General features: G+C 51.9%; 6 protein-coding genes across 6 annotated transcripts in view; 3 read left to right on the top strand and 3 right to left on the bottom strand.

The window, feature by feature from the left end:
• Positions 1-487: 487 nt before the first annotated feature.
• On the bottom strand, positions 488-3683 carry CSUI_007175 (protein kinase (incomplete catalytic triad); the record flags this gene model as incomplete). The annotated part of the gene is made up of 3 exons (XM_068067325.1): positions 1645-3683; positions 1195-1270; positions 488-636 (listed from the first exon to the last, which is right to left on the bottom strand). Coding segments are annotated over exons 1-3 (324 nt in total), but the record flags the coding sequence as incomplete, so codon positions are not given.
• Positions 3684-4933: 1250 nt separating this feature from the next.
• CSUI_007174 (ankyrin repeat-containing protein) lies at positions 4934-8787 on the top strand (the record flags this gene model as incomplete). The annotated part of the gene is made up of 8 exons (XM_068067324.1): positions 4934-5153; positions 5448-5559; positions 5850-6173; positions 6815-6933; positions 7325-7392; positions 7535-7622; positions 7845-7958; positions 8263-8787. Exons 1-8 carry the CDS (start codon positions 4986-4988, stop codon positions 8785-8787), a joined length of 1518 nt encoding a protein of 505 aa, XP_067920705.1. The 5' UTR covers positions 4934-4985.
• A 594-nt stretch (positions 8788-9381) lies between these two features.
• Positions 9382-10727, top strand: CSUI_007173 (ankyrin repeat-containing protein; the record flags this gene model as incomplete). Its single annotated transcript, XM_068067323.1, has 3 exons — positions 9382-9588; positions 9752-9810; positions 10634-10727. The coding sequence occupies exons 1-3, from the start codon at positions 9388-9390 to the stop codon at positions 10725-10727; spliced, it is 354 nt and encodes a 117-aa protein (XP_067920704.1). The 5' UTR covers positions 9382-9387.
• Positions 10728-11741: 1014 nt separating this feature from the next.
• CSUI_007172 (nhp2-like protein 1) lies at positions 11742-13945 on the top strand. The gene is made up of 3 exons (XM_068067322.1): positions 11742-12394; positions 12984-13087; positions 13610-13945. Exons 1-3 carry the CDS (start codon positions 12265-12267, stop codon positions 13766-13768), a joined length of 393 nt encoding a protein of 130 aa, XP_067920703.1. The 5' UTR covers positions 11742-12264; the 3' UTR covers positions 13769-13945.
• Positions 13946-14909: 964 nt separating this feature from the next.
• On the bottom strand, positions 14910-16770 carry CSUI_007171 (lysine decarboxylase family protein; the record flags this gene model as incomplete). Its single annotated transcript, XM_068067321.1, has 4 exons — positions 16678-16770; positions 16121-16450; positions 15492-15926; positions 14910-15164 (listed from the first exon to the last, which is right to left on the bottom strand). The coding sequence occupies exons 2-4, from the start codon at positions 16283-16285 to the stop codon at positions 14910-14912; spliced, it is 855 nt and encodes a 284-aa protein (XP_067920702.1). The 5' UTR covers positions 16286-16450; positions 16678-16770.
• Positions 16771-18383: 1613 nt separating this feature from the next.
• The window catches only part of CSUI_007170 (uncharacterized protein), a 16471-nt gene continuing 7867 nt past the window's right edge, over positions 18384-26987 (bottom strand). The window contains exon 1 of the mRNA XM_068067320.1: positions 18384-26987. This exon is cut by the window's right edge and continues 7867 nt beyond it. Coding sequence (XP_067920701.1) covers positions 20547-26987 — 6441 coding nt within the window. The 3' untranslated portion in view covers positions 18384-20546.

Raw genomic sequence — 26987 nt, 5'->3', positions numbered from 1 at the left:
TGCGTCTGTTGGCAGCTTCCACACAAAGGTGTGAAACGCGTCTGAAGAGTAGCTTACGCCGAGCTCTTACTATACTCCATATGCACAGATGTACATACTGTGTAGCGAAGAACATCTCAGTAACAGCTTAGGCATGGGAAATGCTTCCAGCCCTTCTCGCTTGTGGGGGGAGGGGAGAGGCTCGAAGCAAGCTTTCTTGTCGCCTCAAGCCCCTCTCCACTCCTCCGTCCGCGTGATTCGATCGCCCCTTTCTTTCCTTGGCTCTATCCCACTCCGTACTTGCACTAGCTTTCTGACCCTTTCCCTACCTCGGTCCTTCCACCCGCTATGAAGTACGGAGGTAAGAAGAAACAAGAACGCTCACTCCATCCATACAGAAACTCCTTTGAACGGTCAGCAGCGACTAAGATTCCAACAGAACATTTCGTGAGTGGAATAGGAAAGAAGAAGAAGAGAAACAAAGAATAGAAGGGGCGTACTTTTTACCTGTCATGGGGGTCAAATCGATCCGCGTAGTCGTATTCATCATCATACCCTACATCGTCTTCATCCTCTCCTTCAAGAGGTTCGTCCATAGCAGCCGAAGCCTCCTGGATCCCCTCCTCCAGCCTTTGAATACCATCCACCAATTTCGCTCTTTTATCATCATCAGATGTATGCAAACACGCAGCGAGAGAACAATAAGTAGAGCGGGAAAACGAGTGTGGTGAGTTCTGTATGCAGCAAGAGTGTCGACTATCTAATACAGTGATGCGTAGAACAACGGGCGCAGTCAGGAGTAACAGTCTGCTGAATGTGTCAGCAGAGACGGGACCCCCTTTGGACGGAAGGACTGAGAAGTACAGAACAGAAAAAACTACTGTCTCTACCACTCTCTAGTCGGAAATCAGCCACCTCGCCAACCTAGGAAGCAAAGTACTCATATATCGTCTGATCCCCTATGTACATATACGGATACTGATGTACGCGTGCAGGGGAGAAACCAGCTGTCCATCTAAGGTACACCTGGAGAGTACTCCTGGTGACAGTCCTCAAAACGCCAGTTCGGGCTACCACCCCTGATAGCTCCGGACCAGCCGGAAACAGACAGTCTTCCCGACTCCACATCTGTATTGTGAGCTTCTCACAAGAGTTGTTGAAATGAAAGAAGGAGAAAGTATTACACGAGTCGTCACTCTCTGTCTCCGTTCTCACCTTAAGTCCCCCAATTCCTTCGACACCTTGTCAACATTGTTTGATATAACCCATGTTTCTCCGTGGACACCGCTGCCTGGACATCACGCAACATACAGATACCCACATCAGACTCTTCATGCAGTCAGGATTCTATAGAACGGAGACAGCTATTCTCTCTTACCTGTCAATGTAAACAGGCAAGCAACGTAACGTACGCATCTGTAACAGCGTAGACTCACCTGACAGATCCGCCCATCCAACGGAGAACCACAACATCTTCATGCATAAACAGTACACACCAGACACGGCGAAGGATGCCTGCACGCATGATGTGCGTGTGCCAACCAATACCCAAGCGACCCAGAACCACAACACGCGTTGACTGCCGCGTCCGGGAGACTGCTGAACCGCTCACGAGCCTCCCTCTTCTTATAGTCCACAGCTTCTCACATTACCGTGTCATCGTACCTGGGAGGCGCTTCTCCGGAAAGAAGCCTGCTGGCCATTTGATCTTATCTCCCAATACACCCCACTCAGATTTGCGAAGCCCCTGTGGTGCCGACGCCATCGTCACTACAAGGGCGTCATCTCACTGTCCTCCTGTAACACAGCGCCGCGTTTCACGTGTGCGAGGTAGGCACATACAAGATATGTCTATACAGGGCCTACACAAGCAGTTGTTCGCATGAAGTGATAAAGACTAAGCCCGAAGAACACGAGAAGGAACTCAGACAGTTGTCGCCCGATGGCTAGGAGCGTGAAAGACGAAGAGGGAGCTTGAACGTCACTCTGCGAGGCCTCAATAAAAAACGTCACACTACGGCAGCAGATGTGTTGAGAAAAGAGTAGCAGTTGGCTAGGACTTATGCCTCGGGCTGATGAACCGCTCTAGAGACGAACCCGTCTGTTTACATGTTGGAGTGTATTCTAGGCGGAAAAGAGGAAGAAGCGGTAACAAAAGTGTAGAGCAAGTTTCTTCACTGCGGAAGAAGGAAGCCCGTTTACGGATAAAAGAGCCAAAGGGACGCCAGGACAATGACACTCAGGGTGGCGGCGTCTCGGAGCGAAGACGCTATGAGAAAACACACCGCGGTCACAGGTACCCTGAAGATGTCCACCGCTACGAAACTTTTAGTAGTGGTGGAGTATGCAGTAGACAGACACCTCCTGAGAAGAGCTTTTGACTTAGATTAGACTTCAGCTAAAAGTACAACGCTGTCCGCCGTCTTGGGCACCTCTCACGATCCCGACAAGACCTCTTCTTTGGCCGCATTCGGAGACCGACAAACACACTTGAAAGGGTGGCATTCCACTCTTTGTGTACCACTATGCGATGCCAGGTGCAACATTTGATACCGACCGACCATGTCCCGCGCTGAAAATGAAGGAGAGGGCTAAGGAGCAAACAAAAGACGGCATCTCTCGGTTTGGACAGACAGCAGCGAACGAGGTGACGCCGAGTTGAATGAGGTATCGGACCGCGTCAACTGTGCTGTCAGGACACCCATGACTATAACATAGCATCCGAAACAAGCCCTTGATCACCGGGGTGTCCGAGCACGAGAGTAGCGATGTTTGCAGATGGCACCCATCAAGGATATGGTTGAGAACCGTCCGAGACTGAGAAATCACGGTTCCACGAGTGGAAAAATATAACGCATGCGCCAGCGCTCAAGGCATGTTCGACTGCTTCCCAGCAACGCTAGGGATAGCTGACACTACCCACGGAAATTTGGTTTCCTCTCTTGATGGGGTGTGACTTCGGAGCACCTGAGTGACCGGATATACAGGAGGGAGGGAAGGAGGCAGCACACTCGGACACGCGGGGAATGGCAGTAAGGCTTTGGAACAGGGAAACAGGTAGAGGAGCAAAAAACAGAACAGCTGCCCGAGACGTCCTACAAGAAGAAATCTCAAAGATGTCCGACTAAAGAAGGGAAAAACATGCAGATTTCGGGAAGCTGCAGGGTCACCGTCAAGCCATTCATTCCAACCACGAGACACGCAAGCCCCTCCTCGCTCACCCGTAGTTTTCGTCAGGAGCTACTGCAATGTGCTTTCATGCGATTGCGTCAGAACATTTACCTCATGTAGTGTCTTTCGCGTGCGTAGTGCGGTGCCTGAGTCTCGATTGCCCGGCATCGATTGTGGCCTGGCTAACTGTAGTGAGGCGAGCGAGTGATCTATTATGGGGGTAGCGGTGTAACAGACCCGGTGGACTGTGGCAACCTCAGCTATTTGCGAAGCGAGTTTCCCGCGGCAGATTTCTGATACGCAGCAGGATCATTTTGGTTTGGTGTCGTCGCTGGAAAAGGCGAATGCGCTTTGACGTGGCTCCGTGACTCCGGAGATGGCTGCGCACAACCCCGTCGCTAGTGGCGCGTGTTTCCTGCCAGCCCGCTAGTGCAAGCACTTGGACGGCAGCAAAAAAGTGTTCTTCGGCGCACGGTGAGGCGTTCTGTTCTGTTAACAAAAGCTTCCTAGATTGAGCTCGACGGCAACAAGGCTCCCCCCGGGAGCGTTTCCAAAGGGAACATGCAGGAAGAAAATGTGAAACACAGTCCGTCAGGGGCTGTGTACCGCGCTGCGGAGCGGTGGGACCACGCTGTATGCACATACCGATCTCGTCCAGTTAGCGCGCACCATCCGCCTTTTAAGCCCGCACTTTTGATGAAGAAAAGGCTATTTCCGTAAAGCTTGATAACTGAGGTTTTCCGCCTTGGTCCCGTGTCCCGGGCTTTTGCGTAGATGGAAGGATGGCTTCCTCTTGTCAGGCACTGCCGAGGAGCCTTTGTCCTGCCTCTGACCCGCGGTCTCCAGTAACGGGGGCTTTCTTGCAGAATGGTCTTTTTTTAGGGCCGTCGCTGCCAGGCCCGACTTCCAGCGGGTCTCTAGAATGAACTGGCCGCACTATAAGGGCCGGTGGCAGTAGCCGGGAACGTCTCCTCGGCCGATGGTAGGTGCTGTCACGACCGGCTCATTCTTTTCCGTGTAAGGATCCAGCTTATCACTTTTGGACCACCGGTCCTCGGTTGTGATCTACAACAGAAATCCGTCACAAGCCGGAAGTTGCGGGCGCTCTGTGACCCTACATGCGGACACGATGGGGTTCTCTTAAGCCTTCTATAGACAAATTGAAGCTGCGACTGTAAACACCTGCGCTTCGTGTGTTTGCAGCGCGCATGTTGAGGTCGAAAGCGGAAGGGGCCCCCCGGGCTCTCTACAGGTGCATGCGCTAAAAACCACCTAGAAAACTGACGAAGAGCAGTGGCATCAGTCGACAGCGATGCTGGCAGCCTGAAGTTGCTTGCAGACTTGGCCGCCATGTGATCGGCCAGAACGAGCTTCTGTTACACGGGAGTGACGCGTAGTCAGCAGTCGGGCGCGCAGAGGCGCCAGGCGTCATATCCAGGCGGCGTAGATCTGCAGCACGCCATCAAACACCCTGGCCCCCAGGCTACTTGGCCACCTGCCTCCTCCTGGCTGGCGAGCCAGTCCAAACTATCTGGAGGGCTTCTTGATCCACCAAACCGGCGGACGCACTCCGTGTTTCTCTTTGCCCCGCCCATCAGTCCTGCTCTCCTCGACGGCCACTCCCACAATCTCTTGGCGTGAAACCAACATCAGTAGTCAAACGGTGAGGCCTGGGGGCTTCACGCAGCAACAATATTCAATTTATAATGAGCACCGGGGTACATGGCAACCAGGCTTGGCCATGACACCTTTCTGCCCGGCCGGGTTCTTTTCCACCAAATAGAGACTTGCTTGAGAGAGCCGCTGAGTTGGTGACTAGGGTTCGGAGAAAAAAAATGGAAGAATTCATCAAGCCTGTGGAGCCAAGCAACTCGAGCGAGGAGCTTCTTTCTAAAGAGGACAGGCAGACGCTCCGTAACGAAAGGCTGTTAGAAGCCTGCTCCCGAGACGACACCGAAAGAGCGCTTCAGCTTCTCGACGAAGGTGCAGACTGCTGTACCGAGGTAAACGAAACGAGAAAGGCCAGCCGGAGGGACAGGAAGCTGGAGGACAGCTCTGCTGCTTGTTTGTCAGTTGGCCTCTGTACCGCATGTTGGAAGCACCAAACACGCAGAACTTGCAACAACCAGCAGAAGACTAGCCGGCGACATTCCTTGCCAGCCTGAGTGAGAACGCTCGAAGCCGGGGACGTACCCGCGGGGACATACTTTCCTTCACACGATTGAAGTAGCGAGACAGGAACTCGCATGCGTCGTACCTGAGACGTGTAAGCTCTCGTTTGTGACTCCGATTCGAAGGATGACAAGCAATGGACTCCGCTGCAATGGGCAGCCACAAACGGGAATATGCCACTGGTCAGAAAGCTGCTTGCTGGAGGAGCGGCGAACATGTACTACTCTCCGCAATACGGTCCGCCGGTCGTTGAAGATGACCCCGAGGTAAACTTGGGGTAGATCATCTTACTGGCTCTCCTGTCAGCAAGGATGTCGCGGCGAGGCGGCAGCTCTCCCTCAGTCTCTCACGAACCGAACACTAGCGAAAAAAAAATGCCGACTTTGAGGACTCATCACAGGGCTTTGTCCCCGCTGAGCTGCTGTCGGTACCGGAAAATCATCCTGCCCTTCGCCGTCACAGCTAGTAACGAGGGACCTACATTCACTGCGGCTTAGTACGGACATATACTGCTGTTCTTGAACCAGGCGTCGTCATTGGAAGACTCACTAGACTCTCTCAAAAGTCGCCTCCCGAATGGCGGGCAGCAGAGGCCGAAGAAGTACACGCCCTTGTAAGTTGGGACCGCGGAATGCGCTGCCCCAGCGAACTACGTCGCGTGGATTGGAGCCTCACTGGAGAGGAGGGAAAAGTGAGCACTGCAGAGCTCCTTGCTGTCTTCTGTCTTTCCGGAGTGCCTGCCAGGCACTGGGCTGCGTTTAAGGGCCATCTGAAAATCGTGTGGCTTCTTCTGAAAGCAGGCCTTTCTCCACACGTTAAAGATGTCCTCGGCAATACCGTTCTTCATCAAGGTACGCTTTGGCGGGGCTGCAGCTCCCGCACAGGAACTGAGTCCAGGAAGCGCGGGGAAGGGGAAGCAGGTAGCTCACATCTGAGGTTAGGAACCCGGGTAACCTGCGGACTGGCAGCATCGGATAATCTGTTTCTGTTCAGCTGCCGCTGGCGGAGATGTCGCGACTGTGAAGACAATCCTCAGTCTCGGGGTGGACGTCGACGCGAAGAACGGCAGGGGACACACAGCATTGGCTCTTGCGAGTGTGGGTTGGCCACATCTTGTCACAAGGGGCAGCAGCGGTCGGACCGGCAGGCAGTGAACTCCAGGCACCGAGCAGAAATCGCGTTCACACTGCCGGCACTTATGCTTGATCTTGCTCAGGGTGTAGGCTGTATCTGTGTCGCTAGATAATATTAGGACAGCTCCTGCGACCTGTCCGGTCTACGCACCCCCTGAAGTCTATCTGGCAAAAAACGCATGAGCAAATCGCCCCTAAATGCTGTCATGAAGTACTGTTACAGTATTGTGATCACAATACACGGTTGCCTGTATATCTAGACTGCAGTGGAGTTACTATTCCCGGCCTTTCCTTCACTGTGACTGTAACCGACGGTCGCCCAGCACACTATTTTTCAATACACTCTTCGTAGACTGAAGGCAGCAAGCTCATCTTGGAGGCAGCATCAACAGCAACCCAATGCAAGGACAGCGGAGAACACTTCTCGTACAAGGTTATGCGATACATGTGCAGCTTTTCTGAAGGTTTCTTTGCCCGCGTAAGCAATTGCGTGAAGAGCTTGTTACGACTGCGTCTGACTGTTGCTCCTCTGCTGTTAATTGAGAAATTCTGGCAAGTCTCTCGCTCTTCACCGAAACCCTCATTCGCCTGCAGTCAGACGCATGCTGAAATTCTGTACCGAGTTTCGTACGGAGCAAAAGTAGTCGAACCATCACATACTGACACTTGTATTTGAAGCAGGTACCCCCGCATATTCTTTGCTGCGACGACTACGGTCGCTCTACCTGTTTTGCCAGAAGGCAAGTGTGCTGTTATCCGCGAAGTCAGGGGTGCTACAGCACTTTTACACCGGTGTCGGAGACCCGGGCGGAAGCAACGCAAATAGTTCCTTGCTCTCTCTGTGTCAGTGGTTCGGATGAACCTTGCAGAAGGCAGTCAAGATGTTTTGGGTGTACAACACAGCAGAAGACGATGAACGTGAATGCCCTGTCACATGGTAAGCTGCCACCGTATTGGCGCGGAGGACCACCCCACGCGCTACCTGCCAGTCGGATTCCCACAGCGACCACTCTCCCGGCTGCTGATAACAGTCGCAGCACCGGTTTGTGGGCCTGCGGTGCCATCCCGTCCCCTCGCAGGTCGGCAGAAACAATACGCCTCAACAAGCAAGCAGAGGACCGGATCCATCAGGCCTTGGAAAGTGGCTCACTAGACGAAATAGACGCTGTAAGCGCACTAGCGATCTGGCACACGGGAGTGCTCAGTAGGAGAGTAAAACGACTTCAAAAAACCGGACCGCGCCACAGCGTGCTCTTTCCGCACGAATGTTGCTGCTCCGCCGTGCGAAGCTCCTTCAATCGTCGCCCACGATGTTTCACGCTTGAAGAAGCTGATGGATGGAGGGGTCACAAGTGTTAAAACGCGGTACCTAGTCGGGCATCTGTTCAGGCATTGATGCTGACTGCTGACCACCCGGTCTGCCCGAAGCTCCAAAAGAGGATCTCACAAGAGAAATCGAAGCTCGAAGGAAAGATTGCTTTATCGGAAGCGATGGATGTCCGCGTAAGTATAGTTCTCTTGCTTCCTATGATGGACCATAGCTGCTTGGGAAAGAGGAATATCTGTTGTGGAGTTCTTCCTTCATCACACCGCACCGTGCGTCCTTTTTCGCGGCCAGGTTCTGCATTGCTCTGCTTCCCTGAGGTTGCGTACCTGAGTGTCCTGAGCTATCTCACGGTTGCAACCCGCTTTGTTCACGCTTCGTCAGCACAAACCTGCCTGTGAGGCCAACAGGTTCGGTGTTAGTGGAGACTACAAACGTCCCACCAATCCTCGTTGGCGCTCCCGCGCACTCTCTTTCTGATAGGCACTCGTAACGGACGACGACTTTTACTCCGCCATTGATCGCTTGAAAGCGGCCATCCAGATTGCTGTTGAGAAAAACTGTGACGAAGCGGTTCTAAATGCTGCTCAGCGTGAGCTCAAGAAGCTTGAGATAGAGCTGCGCATTACCAAGCTCGTGAAGAAACCTTCATACGACGCTTTTACCCCGAATTCCAAGTTCCTCAAGTGCGTCACCCACACCAGTGCCTTTCCATGCTTGCAATTTGGAGTTGCTAGGTCCTGTTGGTTGTCACAAGTACGACACATCGGCCGTATCCGCCGACACTGTGGCTGGCCCCCGCGCTACAGAGTAAGCAAAGCAGGACCGTCAGAGAAGACTGCGCCACGGGCGCCACACAACAACTCAAAGACTTCTGACTCACCTGGCTGGTACAATGCTTGCAGTGCTCTTGACGAGGCCATAGAGACAGCACGCGAAGCTTCAGCCAATCCAGTGCTGCTGAACAATGCCATTGAGACAAGACAGCGAACCCTGGACTACATGTAAGACTCGAACAGACGGACGATCTAGATAAAAGGCTCAGCACCGACCCGGCCTAGAAGCTGAGCGCACTGTTGCGTTGGATTGGATTGTCTACGCTCAGTCACACTGCGAAAGGCGGCTAGACCCCGAGTTGCTTGACAAAGCCGAAGTGCAGTCAGAAGCCCAGAAACTAGTCAGTGATTTAATGAATGACGGGCGGTGTGGCTGAGACTGGTTTTCACCGCTGGCGGTTTGTCGCCGCCGCGTAGGCTACTTGTAACCTCTGAAATGTCTTGACTTTCTATTGTCCACACTGAGTCTCGTCACCTTCACAGTTGCCACTGTTTGGGCTAGAGTTTCCTGGGGCAGCCGGAACCGGTGCCGAGGAGTTTGTCATCTGCGCTGCTTGGAGACTAGCACCCTCCGCGAATGAACGGGAGGCCAGATCTCGGAGGCTCATTCGAAAGTTAACCGAGAAGTCTGTTTGCTGCCGTCAACTTTCCGGTGCCAGGTAGTGGTGCACCTGCTTTCTGACAGCCAACGGTCACCAACAACAGGACGGATCTGAGCTCGATACCCAAAGGAGGGGAGCTCTGAGACCGTGTTGTGTCACGTCAGCCAAACATGGACAGCAATTCGACAGCTGTTTGTGGTCGCCACTGTGAATTGGCTGTACACCACAGGACTTTAGAGAAGCGCATCGAGAGTGTGGAAACTGTCTGTGCCATTCCGGCGTTCTTCGATCTGAAGAGCGACGCGAAGTCCCAGCTTCCCGACTGGGCAAAAGAATCTGAGCCCTTCGAGGAGATCGTTCTCCAATTTCGGGTGCGGACTGTTTGTTAGCAGTTGAGCTGCGTCCCCTCCTTACCTCCAGCAGGCCACTGAAGAGGGCGAGTTGCTGGCCCTGCAATTGGCGTACACCGTGCGCGCCCCAGGCCCTGTTGTAAGAGGATGAATACTGCTAGGCGCCTTGCTTCCATCCCTGCAGGAGGAGATTGCCGCAGCCAAGGAATCAGGAGTAGCTACTGCTCTGATCTCAATTGCAGAGTGAGCCAAGTAGAAGCACAAGTCCGAGAGAACCAGTATCTCGAGCGCCGTTGTCGCAGTCGATGGACCGGAGGAAAGAGTGCTTAGTAGAGGAGGCGTTTCAGTGGAGGTAGTAACCCTGACAACAGGGAAGTAAGAGCGGCCCGCAATAGGTATAGGTGCATCTCGATATCGAGCTACTCGTCCGACACCACAGCACTTCGTGGATGTTAGCCATTCCCCGCCATACTAATACCTTTCTCTCATCTGCAAGCTCGGTAGCACGGTGGAACATCCGCGGTGACGGGGGTCGCGACCTCAGTAACGTGAGATGAGCGAAGGTGTATTCACGAGCTCACATGCGTCGGGAGGATGTTTGTGCGCTTCTGCTTCCCTGTCTTTCATACCTCGTGCTTCTCGTGGTCAAAGGTCTGCAAACGGTTTGCTGAGTTCTTCTGCCTGGGCCCAGAATACTTCTCCAGGAATAGAACGAGAGCTGCAGAGCGGCGATACAAAAAGACTTTGGGCTGAGCACTGTCCCACCGGTAGAAGCAACACGGTGCCTCCACGTCCCCTGGCTTACTGCACTTGGCTTGGATTGAATGCACCTCCTGTGCTGAGTTGCGCCGTACAGGGAACACGTAGTCGCTTTCCTATCTCACAAACAAATCAGCTCATTCACCGGAGTCTGGAGCCAGACTGCACTGTGTGCCTATCACATTCATCCTCTTTCACTGTGCGCCACACCCTTCCACCGTATGTCGCTGTCGTGCACTGATGCGGTCGCGGCACTAGTTTGAGTAAGCCAACGTATAGAACAGCTGCGATTCTATTATCTCTCCAGGAACGAGAAACTCAGCAAGCTGGAAACACTCCTTATTGAGCTAAAGCGTATTGAAGAAGAGCAGAGGATGAAGAAGGTAAGGCCGAGCAACTGAGTGAAGCCGCGAACCGGTTATCAGGAAATGAGTATCTCTTGAACACACTCTTCAGGCTCGAAGCCGCCTGTGGCTGTGAGATGACAGTACAATCGGGCAACTGCAAACACTCGCCATCTGTGTGCCCAGGCAACCAAGAAGAAGAAAGCGCCAAAGAAAAAGCCGGCGAAGAAGTAGCAGTGCTGAGCCGCTGCATCACTGTTCTGTCCTCTTCCGCAGCTGGCACGCGGCGCTTTCCATCCCTCTCCAACAGACCGGAGCTTCTTTCGACTCCGCTGTCCGCCGAAGTACCCTTGTGTTTGTACCGCGGCCGAGCGTCTGCCGTTGCTTGGCAGTGTTACTAACACCTGTACTTTTGAAGTCTCTAACTTGCCTTCGACCCTGAACTGGATTTCTCGACCTAGCAATGTCCCCCGTGCCCATCCAGCGGCACAACTCTATGCAAATCGCGATCCCTTACGTGGGCTGCTGAGGCGCCTGGTTAAAGTGCTCGCCCATCTCGTGCGAGAGCATGCCCTGCTGGAAACCCACGAAGACGAGCACAGTGTACGTACATACACCCGAATTCGCGCTGACGACGTTGCACCGTATCACGGGCAGCGCTGTGAAGCGCCGTCAGCAGTGCAACTGTTAGAGCTTTGAGTACAGCGTTATGTGCTGGCGTCAGCTTGGGCTTGTGACCAACCAGTCGGGCTACGCCACTTGAGATGGAGCAAGCAGCGCGCAGGCCCTTTCAGCTACAGAGCAGGGCGGTTGGATAGGAGTTTATCCGATCCCGGAGTGGTTGGCTAGGGCACGCACAAGCAGTGGAGGTACTGGGAGACGTCGAGAAACTGTCTCGTCTTCCAGCGAACTTATTTTCTTTTCAACCTTTCGACAACGCAGTTGCCGTCTTCAGACCGTGTCCGCGCCCGTACTTACGATCGTGCGCTTACGCGGGGCACGGGGGATGCTCGATTCGATATATTCGACCCTACACCTTAGATACGAGACCGCAGCGCTCAGTATTTGGCGAAGCCAAAGGCATGTCCACATGATTACAATTACTCGAATATTGCGCATTCACTACGTTGAACGGCACAGGGTCTTGCAGCGGTCACTATCGCTGCGGGGAACAGCTTGGACAAACGCGTCCGCTGCTTTTTCCCCGGTTTGCATGGGCATGCGAACCCATTTTACACCATGCGCTTGTGAATCTTTCCAACCTAAGTTGCTGAGTTTTCCCACAAGATAAAAGTACGAAAGCAGCCGCAATGATAGCGCTCCTCGACGTATGCGTTTTGAGCCGCTGAACTTCGCAGATTCTTTCAAACTCATCCTCGCTCATCGCACAGCGAAACTCCCACACTCGCTTCATTCGCTTCGATTCAACCAAATCGAAAACTCAACTGAGCTGCTGAGGGACGCTAGCTTGCGATCCGTTCTAACTTAGTTTCTTCGCGTCTCTAAATCTTCACTCTTCTTTTTCCTTGGCTCCTCCCGGGCAGTCGGGACCTGTTGATCGGCGAAGTGGACTTCTCGCGGATAATCCGGCAAAATGACCGCGGATCAAGGAGAAGTCAGCTCCAAGGCTTACCCTCTTGCCTCTCTAGAGGTGACGAACCAGATTCTTGAGATTGTTCAGCAGGCGTGCAATTACAAACAGCTTCGCAAAGGTGCAAATGAAGGTACGGCCTTCGGGGTCATGAATTGTGGCGTGGTATTTGACCATCACTTCGGTAAATCTCACTTCCCGGTCGCCGCGAACGGGACCGCATGACAGAGTTGGCGAACCCTCAAAATAGTACTAGTACCCGGTTTCGGTCCCTTGTGTTAGGTCACGGGGATCGGGGGCGCGCTTGTTTTGGCGGCCAGTCTCAAGCTCGCTTCTGCCACTGAGAATGGCGCTGTACGTCGGTGAAACAATGAGCGCGGTTGGCTAAAGTGGATTGACGGGCGTCATATTCTTGTACAACAGAGGTCCCGGCAGCTGTGGCAAAACATCGAGGTATCTGCGGAATCTGTAACATCCCGGATTTCCAGCTTGATTAGTCTCGACACTCACAGCACTGCCAACCTATTGTCTTTGCAGCAGCCGGAAGGCCGCCGTTTCTCTCCGATCTCCGAACCAGAATGTTCCACGGGGTGCTCTTGTACTTTAACAGGCAGGAAATGGTCCTCACAAACACTGTTTCTAGGCTTTTGCCCTCAACGTTTTTCACACACGCTGTAGAGTCAATTGGCCGATGTCTGTTACTGTGTCCGTTCGTCGCGCAGCAACGAAGACCCTCAATAGAGGTACAGCAGAAATCGTCATCCTGGCGGCAGACGCGGAACCTCTCGAGATTCTGTTACATCTTCCCCTGCTGTGCGAAGACAAGGTAAGCGTTTGCACTGGCATGAAAGTGATTTGGTTCGTCTGTTGGTGTGGTAACCGCCCCCTGACGCAGCAAAAGAGGCGTGTCAGGTCAGGGTTGAGTGCTAGTGCGTTTTCTGGCATGCGGCCTGTCAGGTCAGGCTTTAGTACTAGTGCGTTTTCTGCCATGCGGCCTGTGGTTGCTGAGGAGGGGGAGGAACGAACGGAGCGAGGCTAGCGTAACACGGCAGACACCTAGCGCTGCACTGTGAGTTGGATTAGCGCTAGGTTGCGGAGTTAGGAGGCAGAATGGCGGAGTGACAGCAAATCGGTAGCCGTTACGAACGCTTCGCATTTTTCACTTTTCACATTGTCCTGTGTGTTCTTCGAAATTGTCTCCTTGCACTAGACGCTTTGCACTACCAGTTTGCATCATAAGCAAGGCAGTAAGAGCGAGTGCCCTCGGACGGTGTGCGTGGAGCTCTGAGTGTGAGGCACTTGCTCGTCACGCTCGCGTTCTCACGTCTTCCTTGTTGTGTTACCTCAGAACGTCCCCTACGTGTTTGTTCGAAGCAAAGTCGCCCTAGGGCGAGCGTGCGGTGTGTCGCGGCCTGTCATATCATGTTCGGTCACAAATAAGGAAGGTTCTGCGCTCAACCCGCAGATTGCCGAACTAAAGAATATTATCGAGATGATGCTCATCTAGCATTTCCAAGAGGCTCATGGAAATAACACTGGGCACGCGTACACGGAGACGCCGACTTCTCGGTACTTACAGGAAGCATATTCGTGTCAATCTGGTGTCTGACAGCGATATGTCGGTACATTCTTTTGTCGAATTTCTGCCTGCGTAGCGGGACATTGTAACCTGGTGAGAAGGCTAGTAGGTTATTCGTGGTGTACTCACTGGTCGTTCACATGAATCGAATCGACCTGAACGTAACAACCGTGTTCGGTGGAGACCAGATTCGTGAACCCGCCCGTGTTACAACAGTGCAGGTGTACCGTTATCACGAAAGTCTCGGCCGCCTCCAGGACCGTTTCGGAGGTCGTTCAGGGAGGTTTCGGAATTGTCAGTGTAAGGAGAGGACACAGGGAGTGGTGTACAAGGAGCGCATCTTGTCATTGTGCCTGCTGCTGGGTACTAGGCCCAGGCACACAAGGCAAACAGCAGATGGCCTATCACAGGAAACTGGTCTGACTCCTAGAAAAGATAGTGCATGGTAAGAGTTCAGTGTCATTGAGACGCTGTACTGCGGTTCACGGGTCCCACTATAATGCAACCAAATCGAACATAACTCACTGCTATCGCTTTTCGGTCCGCTCCGTTCCAAATGAGCGCACCCTCACTTCCCTGTCGACGCAAGCCGCCCCCGGAGAGGTGCAGTGGATTAACACAGATCGGAATCATGCGGATCGGGGACTCACCAACCAATCAGCAAATGCGTAGATATGAAGGTGACCATAGTCATTTTTCAGCGCATTCCGTACTCAGGGTCTTAGGACTACCACTCAAAGGCGGATACATTGTCCGAGATATACCACTTCAGAGAGGCAATGCGGAAGCGACTGTTGGAACCCCTCTCGCTCAAGTAGTACTTCTCTCCAGCGGTAGCTCGCAAACCACGCAACCTTTTGATTTTGCAGAATTTGGAAAAGCGCCGGAGTACCCCGCAAAAGGGGTAAGGCGAGGGCTGTCCAGAGTTAGTACGGGCACTCGGTGACGGCGGAACTACGCTGCGCGCCGCAGTGATGATCTGAACCCTGAACCGTACACGGCAGCTGCGGGGCCGCCGGCGCAGATGAAGCCGCATCTCTTCCACCCCCTACACTTCTGCCCCTGTTCCTTACATCGTATCGTCATCCATGCTCGTTTCTGATCGGTTTGCAGGGGATGGCTCTGTCAAGCCTTGGGGCCGAGGGCCTCCCCCGGCTCGTAAAGACTTGTGAACGTAGTGGCTTCCTAGTACTAGCTTGTCCTGCAGAAGAAAGTTCTTCAGGTAATTGAAGGCCTCGTCCTCATCATCTGTATAGAAAAGCTGCTGCCGGTCTTTCTCGCTTACCACCCCATACTCAACCAACTTGTCGAAACTAATCACATCCTGGTATGTAACATAACACAGAGAGCACAGGTACCTACTTCCGCGAATCCCAAACTTTTGCCAAAACCAGCCTGCAGGGTGATACGTCTTGCCCGTCCGTCTCACAGGGCGGGAGGGGCGTACCTACGAGCTATCACCTGGGGGCTGGTGTGCACTGTTGTACCCGCCGACCGCGTATGCGAAACCATACAAAACAACACGCTCCGCGTAACTGGCTCCCCTGACGCACATGACGCCACACGATCGTCCTCTCCAGAGACAATAATCATACGTACTGACGAACAAAGTGGAGTCCTGGGTACGCTTTTCTACTTGTGGCGTACCTACCTTCCAGAATGCCTTGCCAAAAAGAACAATAGGAATGTCTCTCTTCATCTTCCCGCTCTGCTTCAGAGTAAGCACCTCCATCAGCTCATCAAGAGTGCCGACACCACCTGGCGCCGCAATGACGCCCAGAGCTGAGTATACCATCCAGAATTTGCGTGTGAAAAAGTAGTGGAACTCGAAAGCGAGGCCCTCATCCACGAACGCGTTCAGTCCTTTCTCAAAAGGAAGTGAAACACCCATCCCCATGCTTCGTCCTCCAGGAACCTCGCTGGCACCGCAGTTCCCCGCTTCCATCATCCCAGGGCCACCGCCTGTGCAGATAGCTACTGGACAAGGCAGGGCAGCGTCTGTAACGGTTACAACGTCCGCCGCGGTGTAATGGTGCCCAGTTCCTCCAACCGGAGACGGCAGTTCTCGCAGCAACCGAGCCACTGCCTACAGAACACACAATTAGTTCACCATACCCTACCGCGCCTGACACTTTGATGCTCCCACGTGCTGACGCAACCCGGGCTTCCCTGAACAGCTTATGGCGCATTCTGGTAGCGTGCTTGAAGCACTCCTAAGCGGGAGCGCCCCCTACCGGTCCTGACGCTCTTTCTAAATGGCGACCAGTTAGGCTGCCTCACCTTTCTCGCCTCATCGGTTTGCAGCCATGACATCAGCATCCAAGAAAGCTTCTTGATCTTCGTCCAGTAAGGACACATCCACTGGATCGTCTTGAGTCTAGCGATTTCCTGTTCAGCCCGATCTCGCGTGGCTGGGTCTTCCAGTTTCCGTTGAGCCTCATCCATCAACAGCTGCCACTGCTCTGGGCTGCGCGCCCGGGCTGATCCGAATAGGAGGAAAGTGCAGAGGACTTTCTGGCTTCTTAGCCTGCTTTCGACTTCAAGATACTCACAGAGAATGCGAACTTCTCGGGCTGAGCGACTGTGCAGCCATTCCTGGTTGTTGTAAGACTGAAATGACAACACACACACTCCCTCCGCCGAAACTTCATTATGCATAACATACGTGTGAAACACGAGCAACGTTTATGATTCTGCAGACGTACATAAGTAAACTAACTTATGTTCAGGCGCACAACCTGCATGCCGCTTCCGTCGAGACTGGGAATTTCAGGCCAGCTGAACGACAGTTAGACAGTTCCACCGGAGTCTACAAACCTCCGGACGAAAACGCTCACCTTCACCGCTTTCCGGACAGCTCCGTCCTCGCCCTCTTCTATCCTGGTGATCTTTGTCGCTCGCTGAGTGCCGTCCACCCCAGCTGACAGCGAGTCTGCAGCACTGGAAGCCCCTGCGGTGCCATTATGGGGGTGCTTGCCTGAGCTTTCCATTTGGGCAGCCAATGCTCACCTTACTGTCCAAACAAAACTCATTCACGCCCGCAGACTTGAAAGGCGGAATGAAAAATCGACTTGAAGCAGCTCGAGAGGCGGAACAGCGGAAAACGTTTGCGAGACGCGTCTTGGGAGCGCGTGCTTGAGCGCAGGGAAATGCCACCGAATCCTTCCCGACGAAGGCCACGGAACGAATAGGAAAGAATATATAGCGCGAAAATAGGCCAAAGAAAGGGAGTTCCACGTCTCTGCCCGTCGAGCGATGCACGGTGTGTTGAGCTGTGTGCCGAACCGGTTAAGCCGGCGATGAGTTCACCCCTCTGAAGCCTTTGTTTTTGGTAGGAGGAAGCCTGGGTCGTGAGCTGTTTACGAGATGTCCCACCACATGCCAGATGCTACACTGGCAAGGGCTCTAAACCATGGGGCCCATTACGGGTGCGTATTGCAGTTTTGTCTTTCTTAGCATTTAGGACGTGAGGGCCTTCCGCATCGGACCGGACAACCTAGATGCTTCGCTGCTGCGACTTCCGACGGCTATTGTTGGCTCTCGGTGTCGCATGATAGTCATCTCACTCAAGCTGAACAGCAACCGCTCATATCCGTCCACCTGCGACCATTAATAAGTGAAGCGTAAACTTATCCGAGGTATCGGTTTTTGCGGTGGCTGAGACATCCTCCGGGGTGGCTGGGGGGGTGAAAGCAAACAGAGCCTAGAACTCCAGGGGGCTTCTCTCCAGCTGTTGTCGAACAGGTTGAGAGTTCTGCAAAAAGGAACTGTATGCAGTGGTCGCGTACAGCTCCGGGTACGTGAACGGCGTCTGTAAGGCCGAGTGCTGTCGCTTGTGTCGCATCGTCCCGGTTGCACATTCAGATCTACCTGGAGAAAACCAGGCTCTAATTTCTGCAGGTGCTGTCGGATCAACATCTGGAGAAGGGTGGCTGTAGGAAACACGACTGTAGGCAGGCTTGAAAGCTAATGCGCAGCATCCCAAAGATGCACATTCCCGGGTTTGTTATCTCAGACTATCACGCGAACACCAGTGTGAACGCGTCCACAATCCGGGTATCTCTACACACACAAAACTCATTTTTACTGAGCCAGTCCTTTGAGCGAAAAGGCCGCTGACTTCGGCTGAAGTGGTCGAAACGTCTCGCTACCGCTCGTTCTCGTGGCTTAAACGAACTAACGCAGCCTCCAGATAGAGACGCAGTTTCCATCGGGGAACCGTGGCTTCGGAAGTGGACCACGTAAATGTTTCGGGGCGGTGACGGGCCCCACGCACTATTGCTTCTCAATGCCCAGGGAACTTTCAGAAAAACTCCACAACTGCGTCCGCAGTTCCGGAAGTTCGCACGCAACCTGCGTACTTAAGATGCGCTCCGATGAGCACATGCACTACACTGGCTCTACCCGGTACAGGTGGCCACTTGGTGCCGGTCGAAAGAGAAGAATTTTGCTTGTTGTCGGGTACAAATATTGCGGCTGAGAGTTGGTCACCTGCGGTGTCAGTGGACAGGAATATGCTTCTTCGCTGAGTGAAGTTCTCTTTGCTGTAGCATCTTGCCTGTTCTTTCAGGAAGAGATCGAACGTGCCCTTTCCATGCTGTTGTTTGTTCTTGACAAAACAAGACGTCGATACGACACTGACAAAGATATACTCGAACTTGAATAAACCCCGAAATTTAGAAAAAAACATTTAATGAACCGAAAGCGTTGACTACTACTGGTTCCCTCTGGACGACGTACAGAATGAGACAAATCATCAATCAAGATCACAACGGAAAACTACCCCTCCTACACAAACAAAGCTAGTCGAGTCAACAGAAACTCAGAAGAGAACTCACGAAGGATTTCAACGTGCGACGGGACAAGAAATCTACTCCTATCTGAACCAACAATCTAGCGAGCAGACTGTCTCATGGCTGGCACACTGAATAAGAGGGCTGCAGAGACAGAACTGAAGCTATACAAGTCTCTCCACCCTCTCAAAGCAGATACCGTGTTTGTTCTAGAAACCCATCCACACAAATATACACATCTCTATATGCATACCAGAAGACAGGGAGACACCAACATAGAATGCTCTGAGAACAAAATGAGAACAACAACTCCTCGACGACAACTCATGCTGTTGCTCGATCACTTGGATCAGAGCAACAACAGTGAAGGACACAAAGTGTATGTAAGCCAACTTGTTGAAGCAGCTCAACACCCCCCCTCGCCCCCTTGTCCAGAAATACCGGAAAGTCCTTCCGGCTTGCTGCGTTACGGCCTTAACACAACTGCTGCTAAAATCAACAAATATGTTGGACAAAGACGGTGCTTCTCCTGGCTTGTCTGACTTGCCCACATTGCACAACGCAGCAAACAAAAATCAACACACGGGAATGGCCTGGATCACAGGAAAGAGGGATTCGCACACCCCCCCCTCTCCCCGGCCTTTCCTAAGTACTCTGCCCTCCATGCTAGCTTGGTCAGAGGGCCTACGAACCAGGGCCTTAGAAACAAAAACAACGGCCTCATCATCATCATCCTGTGCACTGTGAGTCCACAGACATACACAAATGAGAATGTCCTTGCACCAAATGCCTGATGAAGGTGCGTGCTGATGCACCTACACCATAGGAGTACGAAAACCAGATACGTAGAAGACGTAAACCACCACCCCCAGGTAAGACAAAGTGACGCAATGCATACGCGCAGGAGTTTTGCCACGCGCTCTCTCAAAAGATTTTCAACGCACAAAGACACTGGAACCGATAGAGCAAAGAAACAATACAACGAATACTACTACTACAACAGCTGTACACGCTCTAGGTATTATTCTTCTGCTCTGGTTGTTTTGCCTCGTCACCTCTGGAGGCCTTTCCTTGCACCACAACAGAAACCGAGCACAGCTCCACACAGTTTCGAGACTCACTCACTGTTCACTTCACCCTTCAAATGTTCTTCTAGAACACGCAGACACAAAGCTCACACATTTGCACCCAAGGCACCGATCTCCGTTGCATGTGGAGATATCTTCCGTTGACTGGGTGATCAGTTGATTTCGTCCCTTGACCCTCTGAGTTTTGTCCTGTTGACGCCACCTTGTAGATTCGTACCTACCTCCTTCTGATCTTCCTCTTCTGCCTCCTCTATTTGGCACATTGCCCCGCAAGAGTCCATCAATTTGTCCCTCAGACTGGCAACTACCAGCACTACTGCACCCTGACACGGTCTGTCCGTACTGATTATACTCGTCACTGTTGTATCGCGTTCACCTGCACCATGTTTGATAGGGGTGACGCACCCCCCCTAAAGCTGCTTTTGTCCCTGGTACTACAGACAGAATCCGTGATTGTCGCTCCCTCATGAGTTTCAGGACCTGTGCAAGCAAAAGCTGCGGCAGGAGGGCTCGCATATGAAGGACCCTCTATTAACACACCACCACCTTTCATACTCTGGCTGGCCGCTGTTGCTACGATGGTAGCAACTGTGGTTGCCGTCCTTGTGAGAAACTGGATCTGCTTTGACTGTCCCTGATAAGACCCAATCACGATCCAACAGCTACAAGACCAAATAAATCTTTTTGTGATTTAAAACTCTTAAGCAAATGACCTGTTGTGCGTGATTATCCACTTAGTGGCCTGAGATGTGCTGCCCTCTCTGGCTTCCCTCTTGCGTATTCCCCGCAACCATCCCCCCCCCCTCATCTTGGTACGCTGACGTCTCATCTTGGTACGCTGACGTCTTCAGAGTGAAACCTCTCCTCTCCTCCCCCGTCTCCTCCTTCACCCTGCTGCTGTTTCTGAAAGTGCTGGTTGAGAGGGGAGCTGTTAGTGTAGTACTGGCCAAAAACAGGAAACTGACAAGGCTCACTCGAAGCGGTGGCTTGTTGAATGACTTCACCATGGGATATCCGATGCGCTTGTACTGCCGAATGAAGTCCACCTGGTTGCTGCTGTAGCAGTGAATGTGGTGACTGTGCGAGAACAGCACTACTGTGACCCGTAGGAAGATAGAAAAAGGACTGATTTAGAGTTCCCTGATGAGGATTCTGTTGTTGCTGAGAACCAACGCATGAGAAGAGACCTTCTGGAGGCGAACGTAGAGGAGCGTCAGCATATCTCGAGCGATCTTGCCGATCAGAGAAGACAGTCCGCTGATGATGAGACGGTGGCAAGACCAATGGTGTCTGCTGTGTATGTTGTAGACCCTGCTGACGATATGCCTGTGGTGGCTCTTGAAAAAACGACTGCTCCTGTTGTTGCTGAGTCACAGAATCTTCGTCATGTGTCTGAGATGGATGTCCAGCATTGGCCGTAGCTGAGAGTACAGCTCTCCCTTCTCTCGTGTTTGACCCTCCCTGTGATGATAACGCAGAGGGGAATGAGAATGACGATGGCGCATCTAGACGGAATGAACGGCTTTCTAACAGCTGACTCCAGAATTCGCTCAACCCTGCAACACATTCACGTCTCTCTTCTTGTGATTCTTCTACACTCTCCTCCTCTTCTTCATTTCCATAAAACTCCCCACACGCCACTTTCCACCCTGCCTGCCTTACCATTTTCCCCGCTCGTCTTCTTCGTCTCCGAATGTTAGGTGGAGGTACACTCCAGCTAACATGACGTGTAAAGGGAGCTCCAGGCGTTGTCCCAGCCGCGATATCAACTCTAGTCACTACATCAACCGCCATAGATAGAGAGGGGGTAATCTGCACAGAGATCCCGCTGCTTCTATCACTTTGTCTTCTTGACGGGAACGAAGAAAAATAAGAAAAGCTCTCCTCTAACCCGGCTGCATTCCTGTTTTCTGACAACCGCGAAGAATCAGCGACATCATGCGTTTGCCGAGAATGGCTTGGGTTGATCTCTTCCTTCACAAGTGAAGATAACTCTTGTTCTCTTCTACCTTCCCTCCAATCTCTTGAGTTCCGGTCATTCACTGGTGACCTAACCCTACAGTCACGAACTCGCTTATCTGCTTTCTCCTGAGGTAGGCATACACGACGTTCTTGATCCTTATCCATAGCAGAAGGAGATGGCAGGTGTCTTCGCTGAGATTTGCTGCTGTCCGTGGGAGAAGAAGAAAGATCACGAGTATCTTGTAAAAGAGAGATAACTTCGCTTCCAAGAGATGAAACACAAGACGACACCTCTGAAAAGGGGATACTCGCAAATCCTTCCCCTCTTACTCCTTCTTCACCTCGCATTTCTCTTCTTTCCCCACTCCCACTAGTACTATTGAAGATGGTTGAGTCTCCTAGTGAACTTGTAGAACTCTCGTTACTTACACGATTCCTGAAACGGGGAGGCGAGGGAAAAAGCAACGGTAACAAAGCCGTAGGAGGATCTAAGAGACCCACTGCTGCAGGAGGTACGGAAGTAAACGTGTCACCTCTTGACAGTCCTGCAAACGAAGAGGGAGACGATGGTTTATGAAAAAAGCTATCTCGTATATCCGGGGAAACGACTCCACCTGCTGTACAAGGCCTCATCGCCGGGCCAAAATATCTTTCCTGCTGATATCTCGAAGGAGGCACGTCAGACACACGTCTAGAACACGATGAAGACGGTGGAGGCATAACCGAAGAAGACTGAAGCGAGGGATAACGAAAACTCGCCATCTGAGGGATTCTCTGGATCTCTTCTCTGTCAAGTCTCCACCCCGTTGTGGGACACACCAAGGGCCCGTCTGCTCTCCCTCTCAACATACCTGAAGGGTAGACGGGCCTTGTATCTACAGCTCGAGCTCTATTTGCTCCTCTCATATCACCTCCGACGTACGGAAAAGGAGAAGGCCTTCCTATATAAGCTCGGAAAGGCGTAGCAAAAGGAAAACCAGTCGAGTACGGATGATGAGGGTGATGATAAGGATATGAAGTCGTCGGACTTGTATGACTCCTCCCACCACCATACGAGACTCCTCCGGCACCTCCGCTTCGAGTATTGGGAGCAAGATACGTGTATGTACTGGAACTCCATTGTGTCAAAGGCGGTAGAGCGACGTTCTCAGATGAAACTGAAGATGTAGAATGAGGAACACCAAAGGCAGTTTCCTGTGAGTTGGAGATCCCTCCTACTACTGTATCCCCTCCCCAACTCCTGATATGTTGACTTTCTTGGTAAGAGAAAACTCCAGGTCCCTCCTTCATCCCCCGTTTACAACTCACTGGTCGCTGAGGAAGAGCGAACATCCCGGATGAAACACTGGGGTGAGAATATCCACCTTCATGATGATGTATCGCCGACGCTGTCAAACTGTCTGAGATAGTAGTACGACGTCGATCTCCGGGTACTTCCCGAGCAACAGGAAAGGGGCCTACAGACGGACTAGGTTGAAAAGAAACGCTCACTGGTTCTCTTTCAGTTGAAGAAGAGAAGCTATTAGAATCACCCCCGCCGTTACCGTCTCCGAGTGATAGCACTTCGGGAAACTGACTAGTATGACCATGACGATCGATACTATGGCTCTCCCGACAGTTTGAGAACGAAGGCTGAGAGGGAGGCGGAGAAGGTAGAGAAGCAGAAGAGGGGACAGAATGCGCAGGAGGAGCTACATCACCCGAAGAGTTGTTCGTTTTATGAGAGGGGATATGACCTTGATAGTGGTTTGTTATGGTTATATAAGGATGGACCACCTGCTCGGACTTAAGAGGAATGAACGATGAAGTTCTACCTTCTTCAGACTTGATCAACGGAACACATTCTTCTATGGAAGACTTTCTACCATTCACATCAAAACACTCAACGATCCCACCTTCGCCAACGTCTGTCCCTCTATTCCATTGACAGACAGCGCCACGTGAGAAAACGGATTTGTTGTGTACGTCAACAGCTTGTTCTTTTTCTCCCATTCCCTTTCCCTCATCATCAACCTCTCCAAACACATGGGTTCTGTTCGTAGAGATACCATTTGAAAAGGTCTTATCATCTTGTTCTTTTTTTTCACGCCCTACACCAGGACTCCTGTGTATACTTGAGGGCTCTCCCGGCAATCGCTGTCTTTCTTCCTCCCGAAATCCTTTGACTTGTTCACTCCTGCCCTGTACGAATCCTCGACTGCTACATTCCCCTGACACACTAGCTTCATCTTTCTTCACTACCCGTATCCTTTCAGATGCTTTGGTGTCATAGCTCATACAGGAGAAGTCTCCTTCTGCTCCTCCTTTTCCAGTACCAGATTCTTCCTTCTCCTTCCCTTGCTGAATCGAAGACACTGACGAAGATTCTCCGAACTCATCTTGATGATCTCTCTTATGAGCATCATCTCCTTCACTAACAGGCTTCTTTGAACTCTGTTCTTTTTCTTGGCTTTCTTCATCCCCTGCCTCGGCCCTCTCAGCAGATAGTAGTCTTAGCAGCATCGAATGATCTCCTCCTGCTTCATCCCCTCTTCCCAGATCATCAGCAGGAGTCGGTCTGGTCGAGTTAGGTTGGATTTGCGGTAGATCTCTTAAGCTTTCTTCTGTACTAACCGTAGATAGAGTGTTCATAGCAACATCTGAGAACACCCTTCTGTTCTTCTCTCTCTCCGCTACAACTGCTATCCCCATCGGTAAAGGCGGGACACTTGTGTCAAAACATCCCTCTCCTACACCTGCCGCAGTGGTGCGGATTCGAAATTCTCTCGATTCTGCTGAACTTAACTGTCTTGAGCTTGCCCCCTCACTATCCTTGGGTTTCTCGACTACCGACGAAACAGAGTTCGATAGAAATTTAAGTATTTCTCCACCCGGCGCTTGGTGATGATCGGACTTGCCCCCCGCGAGCGACGTTGAGAAACTTATGCAGTCATCATGTTGAACCTCTCTCTTCGTCATGAAGGGAAGAGAAGAGGTATCTACCTCAAAGGAGTCGGTGGTCGTTGCGGTGGGTAGAGAAGACAAATGACCCTCTCGTCTCCTTTGTTTCAACAACTCCACTATTAAATCATATTTACTACCTGATAAATGACGATCATCATATCCCCTTCCTACGGCTCCCAACAGTGAAGATAGTAGTAGGTAATCTCCTCTTAATACAAGGTTTGGATCTACTCCAAGCTGTACAAGTCTTTCTTTATGCTGAAGAAGATCAACATGATGATGGAAATGGTGATTCTCGTGCTCCCACCATCCCTCCTCTCCTCTTCTTTTTCCTCCTCCTCCTCCTTCCAACGTCTCATCTTTCACAGATGCCTTCTGAAAAGAAGACATATCCCGGTCTGCTTTCTCTTCTCCATCTTCTTTCTGAGTAGCAAATGAGTGAAATCCGATTCCCCCTTCACGTTGTAATATTACTCTATTCGTAGGAGCTGTGGTTCCTAAAACGTAATACGCTAACGGTGCATTCGGATCCTGATGAGGAGGATGATGCTGTGGATGAGATGCTCTTTGGTCTTCTTCTTGAGAAGGGGGTGCTAGAGAAGAAGAATGAGAATGGCTTCGAGTCTCTCCTCCTGCAGGAGGAGAGACGCTCGGTGCTGAAGAGCGTGAAGCTAGCTGTGGATGATCTCCTTCACTTCCTCCCAAAGGAACAGCACGGAGAGAAAATGAAGAAGACGACGCCGTCGCAGCAACAGCAGAGACGGCTTGATGACTATCGTCTGAGATACCAGGGGGGCGGCGTGTTGTTTCTGCTTGAGTGGAGATTAGGGTATGCCTTGTTTGAGATGTTGGTCCATGGGAGAAAGACTCAGCGGAATTTGATGAGGATGAGGAGGAAAAATCGCTATCCGAAGAAGGATATGAAGAGAAAGAAAAGGAAAGATTCAGACCAAGATCTTGCTGTGAAAGCCTTACTTCTCCAGAAGACAAGGATGATGCTGAAGACGATTGAACCAATCCAACAGTTTCCCTGAAAACTTCAGCATTCTCGTTGCCTTTTTCTCTTTCTCCGCTCCGGCTGCCTTCATATCGGTGGCTTCCTTCCTCCTTCCTTTCTTCATTCCCCTCACCTGACGGATGTTTCCCGCCCGTCCCTTCCTTACAGTCATCTTTCTTTTCCAGCTGACAACGGTCTTCGAGTCTTCTTCCTTTCTTCTTATGAAGTCCCTCTTCTCGTTCAGGATCTCCCGACTCATCGGGCCTCCTCCTCCTCTGTGTGTGACTCTCATTCTCGTCATGATCAAGATTATCATCTCCACCTTCTTCTCTCCGTTTCTTCTCGCGATTTGAGGGGAGCATCTCGTCTCTGTCTTCTTCACCGAAAAGAGCTTGGCGTGTAAACACAGGCACACTCCTACGACCCTCGTCTGAATGGTTCTGTACCTCTGACCCAGGCTTTTTCATCTCGCTGATCTCTTTCTTAAAAGGAGGAACCATCCTGCCTCTCTCACCACCATCATGATGACCACCACCAACACCTCCGCCGTCTCTCTTCGTGTCTCCTTCCCCTCTCTCTTTTGTTTTCCTTCCTCTTTCTGAAATCTCTCCTACCGCTGAAGACGTCGACAAGGACAAAGACACCATTCCCTCTCCCTCTGGGACAGAAGAGACCTCCTCATCCTTTCTCGTCGACAGTGGCTGAGAGGGCTTATTGCTTCTAGCGACTGCCGTATTTGTATCGACACTCCGATTACTACTACTGTGGAGACTATTGAGTTTCCTCACACCGGACGTATTCTTTTTCATCCTCCCCTCCTCCACATGTCCACGCTCGTCTTCATCGCAGCCACTATTGCTCCCTCCTTCGTGACTCGAGTAAGAGTACTTGGAACTCCCCAGCCTACTGTCACTACAGCTGCTGCTACTCTGACGGTCATCTTCATACTGACTGGACTTCGATGTAGAAGAGAGGGAAAGAACCATTCTCGACACTTGGCCCGTGTTAGAGAAGAACGTACGGTGTTGCCCTTGTCGACTATCTCTTGATATAGGATCGTCTCTTCCGCCGTCCCTTGAAGATACAGACAAAGATGGTGATGACAAAGAAACCTTATCACCTTCATGGTGACGTCCCGTTCCCTTTTCAGAGGAGGAATTCTCATCATATGACGAAGCTCCTGATACAGCCCTTCCCCTATCGCCTCTCTCTCCGTCCTCTCCTTCACCTCCTCCTTTGCCTTGAGGTAGAAATGATGAAGGTGAACCACCTCTTCCTTCTATGAGACTGAAACGACCAGAAGACGATTCAAGCGACGAGAAAGATCGCAAAAACATCCGTGTTTTACTACCCATCTCGTGACT

This window comes from Cystoisospora suis (assembly GCF_002600585.1).
Source record: "Cystoisospora suis strain Wien I chromosome Unknown contig_3724, whole genome shotgun sequence".
Taxonomy (NCBI): Eukaryota; Apicomplexa; class Conoidasida; order Eucoccidiorida; family Sarcocystidae; genus Cystoisospora; species Cystoisospora suis.
This window is presented reverse-complemented; position numbering and strand designations above follow the sequence as displayed.

Excerpts from the sequence above, each read along its gene's own strand:
- CSUI_007172 (XM_068067322.1), top strand. The coding sequence starts at position 12,265 with ATGACCGCGGATCAAGGAGAAGTCAGCTCCAAGGCTTACCCTCTTGCC. Across the intron at positions 12,395-12,983 it reads TCGCAAAGGTGCAAATGAAG|CAACGAAGACCCTCAATAGA; the intron begins GTACGGCCTTCG and ends TTCGTCGCGCAG. Across the intron at positions 13,088-13,609 it reads CCCTGCTGTGCGAAGACAAG|AACGTCCCCTACGTGTTTGT; the intron begins GTAAGCGTTTGC and ends GTGTTACCTCAG.